Source organism: Crocodylus porosus, unplaced genomic scaffold (genome assembly GCF_001723895.1).
Source record: "Crocodylus porosus isolate Cpor-Errol unplaced genomic scaffold, CroPor_comp1, whole genome shotgun sequence".
Lineage (NCBI taxonomy): Eukaryota > Metazoa > Chordata > Crocodylia > Crocodylidae > Crocodylus > Crocodylus porosus.
The window spans coordinates 32325245-32336492 of record NW_017728886.1 but is presented as its reverse complement, the minus strand read 5'-3'; the positions used below and the strand labels follow the sequence as shown (position 1 = coordinate 32336492).

Genomic DNA, 11248 nt, shown 5'->3' with positions numbered 1-11248 from the left:
GCCTGGACTAAGCTGGGGCCCAGCAGGGCAGCCATGGGGGCTTCTCCTGTGGTTCTGCCCACCCAGAGAGAGGCAGGCACAGCCAGGGGAGCCACCCGACTGTACCTGCCTCTCCCCGGCCAATCCAAATAACTGAATCTCTCTAAACTAGTGCCAAACATTCCGAAGTTGATTCTCCTGAATCGATTCAGGACAGTGCTCCAAATCAATCACTGTCCTCTGAATCGGCCGAATCAGAATCGAATACTTCCCTATTCACACAGGGCTAGCAGATAGGGCAGAGGGCCACTGCCCCCCTTCCCCCACATTTACTCAAATATAAAATGACCCCCCAATATTTTGTTTCTATACCTGGAAAATTTTAACAATTTATAAATTTTCCCCATATAGAATCTAATTATTGGGGGGGTTATCTTAGATTACCATATTTATTTGAAGATAACATGAAGATATTAACCAGAACCAACAGTTAGAAGCTGACATCAGACAAATTCAAACAGGAAATAAGGCACAGGTAATTTAATAGTGAGGATAATTAATTATTGGAACAAACTATCCAAGGATTCCCCATCTATCTAAGGACTTAAAATAAAGAATTGATGACTTTCTAAAAGATACATTTTAGCATTTACCTCTGTATAACATTGGTACAAGTGACTATCTAGGCAAAGAAAAGTTATTAGGCTTAATGTACAGATAATTAGGTGTTGGAGTGCCATACACATGCCTTTCCCCCAAAAAAACAGCTGTTAGACATTGGGGTGTGCATAAGTGAGGAAATACAGTAACAGCAGTTTCTCTTGCTAAGATTCAGCTGGGCAAAAGTGAATGCAAGTCTACCTGACATCCCCAGGGAACAGAATAATGAACAAGCTCAGCTCCCTAGCTGCTGCAACTACCTAGGTACTTACTTTAAGGAAACATCTTTCTTTCCTCATTCTGCTTTTCAAAAACAAGGTGCATAATTTAATTCTGGAGCACAAAGAATCTGTGAAAATACGGTATATCACAGACCTTTAAAATTTTACCTAGGCTGCTGGCAGATATTAATAACATTCAATTATTATAATCTAAGGAACTTTATGCCCAATCAAAAAAAAAAAAAAAACACAACACAAGCCTTGCCATGCCACATGTACAGCAAGATGTACAATTTTGGGGTTTGGGAATAAAATTCCTCTGATCCCAACTGTCAGACTGCAGGAGTGTGCAGCTGGAAACTGGGAGTTCCCTGACCCTCCCCTCCTCAGCTACCTTTGCCATTGCATTAGTTATCACAGGGATGCATGAAGCTTTGGGCTGTAGGCCTGCAACAGCTGCAGCTCAGAACATGGGAAACCCAATTTTTGTGCAGACATGTAAAACCCCACACCACAGGGCAGAGAGCAGCCCTAGGTTCCAGTAAGAGACTCATGCCCGCCTCCGTCGGGCCCAGTAAGCAGCAGATCAGGCACAGGACAACCGTGTTCTGGACACTGGGGATTGCCCCCTGCCCAGTGTTTCCAATCAGCTGATCATCAGCATCAGGCAGCTGCAGGTCCAAGACACATGCCATACATTTAATTTAAAGCACATTTAATTTAAAGTGCAAGCCAGCCACAAGGATATTCCACATTACAATGTAGAACATCTTTGCTAGGAAAAAATGCTACATTTGTCCCTGGACAAACCATGCCCGTGTTTGTCCCAAAACATAAATATCCCAGGACTGGTGTGTGCACACATCACCATTCTAATCAGAGTTCAGGGGGTGGGTGGTTGAATACACTGCCACTTTTCTGCAATGATGCAATCCCAGGATAACCTTTTAGATGCACTTCATAACATCCCAGGGCAAACTGTTAGCATTTCTTATCTGTCCTAGGGGAAATCTGACAAATTTGTAGCCAAAGTGACTGGTTTGCCATTTTATCCTGCCATAAATCCCATGAACATGTGGAATGTTAGAATTTACTGTGCCATTAACATGTTAATCACATGATAACTGTGTGTGCCAAGGCCCTAGTTATCCCTGTATTGATGTGATGATCTAATCAGTGTCGGAAGGGACCTCTCAAAGGCCATCTATTCTAAACACCTGCATAAATGTAGCATGTGGTATTTCTAACAGTATTGTCTGGTCTAAGTCTATGAAGTGACATTTAAAAGAAACAAACAAAAAAACACACATGCACAATCCTCCAAATACACACAGTATGCTCAAAGCAGTTTTAATCCTGAAAAGGAAAAGAGTCAGAAAATCCATGAAGTCCATTAGGGATTTGTTATTGCTACTGATTTTTCATGGAGAACTCAGATATAGCAGTGAGGTACAGTAGTATAAAAGCCTAATACAAACAGATTTTCAAGACTAGTTTGGCTACCATAAGGGCTAAGGTCATCATTTTAAAGTGAAAGTTTAAGTTATGCAGGAAGGGGGAGGGAGGAAAGATATCAACTTGGAGACCAGAAATGAAATACATAAATTTCCCCTGTGCGTCTCTCTAGCCTTAGCCATGAAAGGAACTTCTCTGACTTTAGGGCTAGGGACAGAAATTACACATAAACCAGGATAAGTTGATCAGGAACCAGTTTAAATCTGTAACACAACAGAAGTTCACTGCATATAAACCACTTTCAAAAGGGCCAAAACTGGTTTAAGATAAACCTGGATGGATGTAGTATCATACTTAACTGACTTAGGTTAACTCAGTTTATTGAACTTTGGTCCCAGATCCCCTCCAGATTCAAGATAACCCAGTCCTCCAGCATCCAAAGATGCTTTGCATCTCTCCAGAAAACCACTCCCTCCATCCCAACTTGCAGGGTGGGTGAGCTAGCTTTGGCCCAAACTGTCTACTCTAGCTGAGCAGGGAGGCATGCTCTAGTGTCCCCCCAGCTTCTGGCCTGGGCCACTGCAAGTATGTGGCTGCATTACCAGAATCAAAAGTGAATGTCTGTTTGCTTGCTAATAGGTTCAGATCTATGCAGCTCAGACTAACCTGTGAAGACTGAATTGATTCAGCCTCAGGCTTTTTGACTGTACTTAACCTAGGTGCTTTTCCAGATAAGCTGACAGCATTTTAAATCTGGCATTCCTCCACAAGCTTGAGAGGAGAGTGGTCAATTAGATACATTTTGCAAAAGTCAAATGTAACATCTAGTGGCCCATCTTTGCAGGGAAGCTGTTTTCAAACCAATGTTAAACTTTTCAATAGAGAATGGCATCACAAGGAGAAACATGGCTGTGATTTCTTCAACTCTTGATTAGCTGGAAGATAAGAAAATGGCTGATTGCTCTTATGTACTTCAATGCAAGCTAGCACAGCCTGCAAGAATTTGACTTGAGAGCTCTTCAAACTCCCAAGTTGAGTGCTGAGTTGAGTGCTGAGTCAACTGTCCAGGTCAGCACATTGCATCATTTGATATCAAGTTACCCATTTGATATCAAAATCAAGGCTAATGGGCTCTCTATACACATAATATTTTACCAAGAAAAAAAAAAATCACCTTTAAGTCTACAAGTGAATTTGGCCTCAGTGAGCTGTTTCACTCTATGGACGTAAGTATTATTCTGGGTCCATCTAGCCTACTATCCTTTCTCCAATAGCAACAGGAATCAATGATTTTGCAGGAGGGCACATCTAGAGTGATCTATACCATGTTTGTTGCCTTCCACAGCATCTACCATTATTGGTGGATGCATCTAAAAAACTATGTTGCATCTTCCTTCTGGAATCAACGTATATAACAAGTTACCTTAATATTATATATAATGCTTTCATTTAAAATGAAGAAATCAGAAGATTCTATTAAAGCAGTGACACATTTGCATTTCTATAGATAAAATGCACATAAATCATTATATAAACAGTAAACCACTATTTTATAAATATCTAATAGTGTAGAGAATTTTAAGTGTTATATTTTATACTCAAAGGTGAAGTGAGGTGATAAAGTTCAGAATATTGTGAGAAGTGATAACGGATTTTACACAGGTGTCATAAGAGTAAGTAAAAACTGCACAAAGATTTCCCTGGTAAGATAATATTTACTTATCCAGAAATTACCTTTTCACACTTGTTTTTTCTAGCAATGCACCACTTTAATGAGACCTCCCTGCTGCATTCTCTCCCATTTGCAAATTATACTCCCTCCCCCTCAGAGACACCTCCACTGGTTCTAGTTCAACCCCCCAGAGAATACTGCACAATTTCAGCAGTAAAGCAGATAGACATGAGGGTAAATTAGCAATTAGGTCATGAAAAACAGGCAGCATAAAACAGCTATTGCTAATCTACATGAGATGCATTTACTCAATTAGGTAGATGGAAATGTTATTATGAACTCAGTATTCCACTGATGGTCTTTAAAATTAAGAAGGATGGGGGCAAATGAAATGCACATTTGGGGATTTTCAACCTTTATATACTAATTTTGACGTATACAATGAAAGACACTGTAATGAAGATTACAAATTTAAAAGATGTTCTTACTTGTAAGTACTGGAAGGTATTTTTAGTATAACATTTTCTGCTTACAGCAACATGCTGAAGGAGTTTTGTCTACCCTCAGAAGCTGTACATCTTCAAAATATATTCTCCTTATATAATGCTCGATGGACAACCCATTGTTTGCCAGTAACAGCACTGCTCAGTATCACTGACCCAATTACAGTGGTGTCAAATTCCAGTACATACCCTAATAATTATATTTTTATAATAAATAACCGTACCCCACCCTAATTTTAATGGCTTGTACTTTGATTTGCCTTTTTACTCTCATAAATTAGTCCTGTTAAACACAATATTAAAAGTACTTAACACACTTGTTCATCTTTCAAAGAAAACTAACTATAGATTGTAATAAGTATCTCTGTCTGATACGATTGACTGCAACTTTCATATTTCATTCATATCTTTGCTAGTTGTAATATAGAGCTTCGAAGGCTGGAAGCCTATAGCTGAAAAGCAAAATTATCTTTGCACTTCAGACTATGGGCAGACAGCACCAAAACCTGTCAAAATCTCTGCTGATTTTACAAAACCTACAACCTGGACAGAATAGAGCCTAAAGGATTTTCCTTGCATATGCCCCATGACTCAAAGCAGTTCCTAGATTTTAGAACATAAGTTAGAATAAAATATGCATATGCTATATTTACAGTAGAGTACTACCTACCAAAAACAACACACATTTAAGAGAATAAAAACGGAAAATCCTTTATAGCTTCTCTGCTAAAACATTTGTGCAAATTATTACCTTTCCTTGTGCTTAGGTTAAGCAACTTGAGGCCCTGGATTTCATGCCACATGACTGTTCCAAAAGTTACATTCTTGTTTCTACAGGTTGAAATAATTGTGCATGCACTCTGAAACACAGAGCTGTTAACCCACTGTACTATCAAATACATCCCACCCATATGGGGGCAGAGAGGGAGTGGTAATGGATATGGTGACAAAAATAACAACGAAAGAAAGACAGGCTCAATCGGATGCCACTTCTGGAAAACAAAAACTAAAAACCAAACAAACATACCTCAAGCCTTAACTTTGAGAATATTTACCAGAGTACTTAGAATCATCCCTTTCAAATGTACATTTTGTTACTACTTTGCCACCTTGAAGAATTATTTGCACACCAAATAAAACAAAGATTTGTTTCTAATTAGTGATATTTTTATGCTTATATAAGAACATAACTGTATTCCAGTTAAATGAAGCAGAAGTTTAAATCAAATCACAAAAGTCACATTGTTACTAGATATAAGTAAAATTTTAGGACACAAACTTCAGAAGAATATATGCACATTTTCCCATTCATTTTCTAGGTTAAGTACAGGCAGTCCTCGACTTACAACGTTTATAAATTGACACCCTGTTTCAACTTTTTGATGTCAGTTTTGACTTTACATTTGATTCAAAGCCAAGCCATGCCATCTCCCTGGAGAACATCTGTCCAAACTTCCTTGGACACTTTAAGAAAGCAGACAAGACTCCACAAAAACCTGCCATCAAGACTCCTGAGAAGACTCCTTCAAAAAGTCCAACTGAGAGCCCTTCAAAACATCTAGCAAAGTCTCCTCAAAGAAGTCCTTCAAAATCGATCTGATTGCTATTTACAAAATAAATACATTAATGTAGCTATATTACTCATCTATAATTCACTGAGTACAAAATTCTGGGTTATTTTTGGTGAAAATAGGGTATCGGGCCTTGGGTCAGGAATCAATCCCCCATTTATAACATTGTTTCCTGTGGGAAAAATCGGTTCCAAGTTACAGTGTTTTGACTTGAGAAGTGGTTTTCAGGAACCAATTGTGTCATAAGTCTAAGGATTGCCTATACATAATAGCATATTACATTGCTTGTTCATTAAGACAGTGGTAAAAACTCACTTTGAAGTGTTTCAAGTTCAGCTCTAGCCAGGGCATCTTCTTTTGCCTTCATTTTTGTTTCTTTATATTCTACATACAATTGTCTGGCATCCTTTAAGAAAATGTTACAAAGATATTAGCATTCTTTAAATAAAAGCAGTTTGTTGCAATGGCACTGTTTTAAGCTCTCTTATGCTTATTTTTTTTAAAAGTAACTGAAATATTCATTCATTCCTTTCTTCCTTCCACCTGAGATGCATCAATTTCCAAGCTACGTGAATAATTTGCCCAAAATGTAGAAAATACATCTTGAAAAAACCCATCTTTAATAATGCTGATATTAATTTTCTACACATACAAACACTAAAAAATAAAGAAACCATGTTGAAAGTAGTTCACAACATAACAGAAAGAAGTCAATAAACCTTATTAGCCACTTGACAGCCTGCATCAACCTTTGCTCATCCGAGCAAACCAGAAGTCCATAGGAAACTCTTTGTCATGTGAAAGCTAATTTGAAAATAAAATGTTTTTACTTAAAGGAAGCCTTCTTTGTTTTAGTGCAAGGTAATAACCTTCTTTGAAGAAGTCATTCATGAGTACTGCAAGATGTGAGGCCCAATGTCCAAGACCTTAAAAAAAACCCCTAGCTTTTTAGGATTCTGAAAATCGTTTAATTGTGAAACAATGCAAGTGTTTAAACAAATATCACACTGCAAAAGTGTTCTGATCATTATTAAACTAGATCCACTGTGAAAAAAGAAGCAGGTTTAAAAACAGACTTACACTAATATTCAAAGTACTTTTCACATATTTCACTTTTACAATAAGGCTGCTGTCAGAAATAGCCTCAAGAATAATAAACTTCAAATAAATGTAACTAATTAGTTGTAAAGTGGCTTTCTGTTTTAGGCTGAAATAAGGAGAATTTTCCTGCAATTATGTCCAATTAATAGAATTAAGTTGCAATTCATAAATCTGCATTCAACCAGTAAACATCGACTCCAAAATACAAGTACTGAAATAGGTAATAATGCAATTGCATTGATTATTCTTTAAAACATACAAAACACTCCTATCACATGAAAGTTAGTAACATCAGATAAATTTCATTGTGCTTGGATTGTAACCTATAATAATCATTATGTAATGATTATTACACATTTGTAGTTTAGTAAATTAAATGATTTTTTATTCTTACTAGAAAACAAATTAATTTTTCTAAGTTTATTTTCACTGCAACTCAAACTTGAGCATTTTTCCGTAGCTATAAAATAAGTGTATTATTAAAATAATCTCTTTATTAAAAAGGGGGTTAAAAGGTCACTTATTTTTCTAAATAAACATCACCACTGTTGGTAGCAATATAAAAAAGATGCAGGTTGCCACACAGATGTCACATGTAAACTATTAGCCAGTCTCTTTCTCTCTTCCCCCACCGCCACACTATCCATGCTCAACTTTATCTGCTGAAGTTATCAGGCTTCTCCAAATGGAGCTTAAACAATGTTTTGCTTTGAAGTCATCTGGCAATGATCTAATTTAGAGCTTCTAAAACTCCAGGTAACCGTATTTACTCAAATATAAGATGACCCCCCAATAATTAGACTCTATCTATGGAAAACTCATAATTTTATAATTTTCCAGGTATATAATCCAATTATTGGAGGCATGCCTTGAATTTGTTCCTCTCCCACTACTACAGCAGAGAAAGCAGGCATGGGGAGGCAGGTAGACTTCTTCCCCTCTGCCTCTTCCCCAACCTATTCCCAATGCAGCCCCTCCCCTCCCCCTTTACTGGCAGATCCTGCTCTCCCTGAGCACATGGAAGTGAGAAGCAAATTTGAAAATGCTGACCTTGAAATTAAACATGCCTGTAGTAATCTGCATATACTAACCCATAGATTTAGTACATCTAGAATGGATTTTTAAAAATCTTTTTTAAAACTGCTGCACATTTTAACACAGGTACCCCATAAACACACTTTTAAGTAGCACTTTAGTACATATAATACAAACTGTGCCTGATATTAGTCCAAAGTGAAAAAGCTTATGATTTACCACACAGTTAATTGGGCTGGGCCCCAGCAGAATCTACAGCATTTCAAGACATGGTGACCTTATAGCTCAGCACTGCTGTATTTGTGTACCCTCGTAAAGAAGTCACGTGCCAATTAGCAACCCCTACCGATGACTGGAACTGCGTGTTCTTTTCACTAGTCCTGTGATGCTCCAAAAATGTATATGTAGATAAGGCATATGGCAAGCTGATCTGATTCTACTTCATGGAGGGTGGGGCCACACTAATCGTATGCAACACACTGAGAGGGGCTGACAGAGGGATTCTGGATGAATTGCTTGGGGCCCAATCTGGCAATATTTGCCAGAGAGTTATGTCAGATAAAGAAATAGGAATAACTGAAAGTGGGAAAGAAAGGCACAGCTCAGCTCATTATAAAATCAAAATGCATTCAGTGTAGTGGTTCACTGTGACTTGGGGAAAAAAAAGAGTCAGCATTGAAGGGGATGGCACTCAACAGACACTACCATATATAAAATGGGATACACTAGCCTATCCTTGTGGTAGGTTCCCATCAACATGCTCTATGTTGGTCACATTTAAATCAACTTCATAGTTGATGTCTACTCCTAAGCACATGCTGCTTTTGGCAGCAATTTAATGAAAGACAATGTATTTAATGAGGTGCCCTTGTATGTAAATGCAAGATGAGGGGCTTTCCCCTCCCCCTGCACCATGCTGATCAGGGGAGAACAGACTTCATCTTGTGTTCAACCAAATATGATACTTCTGTGAAGAACTGGGCTGCAAAGAGAAGACGTGAGAGGGGCAGAGGGCAAAAGAGCTACCAAGATTTAATTTTCCCTGCTGTAACGGTATGAAGGGGACAAATTCCAAGGCAAACCTCTAATAAGTAAATTCTATAGTGCCAGATTCCATCCCCTAGTGCCAGAGCTGGGCGGAAATCAGAGACAAGAAGCAGTTCTGATTGTGTAACCTCTACCAGCTATTCCAGCTAATATGCCAGTAAAGCTATTCCCTGTGCAACAGATACTTTCTGCTGGTTATTTTAGAAGTTTCATTTCATTTTGTCCTGTCTAGATATAATGGGCCAGAGAATGTGGCTGGAAATATGCACCTGCCTAAATGTGTCAGTTCAAGGCCTATGAGAAAGTGTGCGCAGGTGTTACAGGATGGTCATTATTCATAGGAGGTATCAAGAACAACTTAAAAGTTTTCTTGACAGGAAGCACCCTTCATAAAACACTTATTTAAAAAATTAGGATCTGTATTTATTTTTATGTTTTCTTAGTTAAACCTGAAGTCTGGGGTCCCTACATGTATATAAGATGTCCTTGTATTAACAAGTGCTTTGCACCATTCACCAGAATAATCAACAAAAAGTAACTTAGTATTTCCTCTGTGAATAATTGAAGACATTCAGAATACATGGAATATGTGTCTGACATAGCTGATATCCCATGGATGTTTTTGATTAAGGCTGTAGTTTTATGTGAATACAATCATACCTTTAAATTTAACCCATTTGACACTGAAAGCCAATATTTGATGCTGAATTCTGGTGCAAAATTCATTTTTGCTTGTGGGACCTCCAGACAACAGGCATTAGGGGGGTAATTGTCAATCTTTCTAGCGTGTCAATCATGAAACAATTGGAACTGTGGCTCAAATGAAAATGAGAGGAGCAGAAAAACAAAGAAAACTAACTAGTCATAAGCAGATAAAGCAACAGTAATACTAAATTTGATGCTTCTAAATAAAGAAGAGCTGATGCCCATGTTCAAGATACAGCACAGGCATTGGGATGTTTGAAACTATTTTTGTATGAGCAGAGGATTAGTTTTATTAGAGTGTTCTGGTATCACAGCTTGTAAAATGCATGCATATATATAAGCAGACAAGGTTTTTTGGGTGAATCCGGTATCTTTTATTAGACCAACTTAAATAGTTGGAAAACATTTAAGCAAGCTTTCGGGTTCAAAAACCCTTTGTCAGGCTAAGGAAGTTTCAGCAGTTGGTGTGTGCTCTTCCTGGATGGAATGAAAAGATTTACCCAAAGAACCTTGTCTGCCTATGTCCTTAGACCAACACAGCTACAACCTACACCCCTGCATATCTATATAATTTATATAAAACTAGAAACTATACAAATAACTCATTTTAAAAGATTTACAGGCAGCATTTTGTCCTCAACATATGAATATTTGACTCTACAAGTTACAAGAAAGCTAAAAAGATGCATCCGAGGGCAGATCTTGATAACAAACTTTATGAATTATATATAAAATTGGCCCAACATGTTACCATGAAACAGAAAACAAAACAGGAAAGAGCCAGTTGACAGAAGTTAGTATTTACAAGGAGACTTACTGAGGGAAACTTGCAGGGGGGGGCGGGGGAGAGAGGGCAAAAATAATTTATACCAATGCAGTAATTTTCTCTATTATTTATATCCATAATTGATTGAATATGAAGCTCACTAACAAATTTTTGCTATTGCTTAATCCTTCAGTGAATTTACTGCTATATTAGTTACACTTGAACTGATATTTCTATTATAAACATTTCCTTATGTTCATGCCCCCAGCCCCCTAAACTTCTGAAGTCCATTTTTTTTAGGCCAAATGTATTAGGGATTATTCTAAATTTGAAGATTTAAGATGTAATAAATCCATGTTTTGCTCCCTCCACAATCTGGTTAAGCCAAGCAGATTTTTCAGATGCGTCCTTTTTCAGTCCAAAAAGTCAAAATGCAATGTTCAAAAATATCAAGCTCTGGCATATAATCAGTCCTCAGTAAGAATTTGGATCTGTCTGGAAAACACACAGAGGCTGTGTCCAGACAAGTGCAG

General features: G+C 37.7%; 1 protein-coding gene across 1 annotated transcript in view; it reads right to left on the bottom strand.

The window, feature by feature from the left end:
* Positions 1–11248, bottom strand: part of DNAJC1 (DnaJ heat shock protein family (Hsp40) member C1) — a 190008-nt gene that overhangs the window by 80687 nt on the left and 98073 nt on the right. The window contains exon 7 of the mRNA XM_019532204.1: positions 6377–6467. Within this exon, the coding sequence (XP_019387749.1) occupies positions 6377–6467 (91 nt within the window). The remainder of the gene's footprint in view (positions 1–6376; positions 6468–11248) is intronic.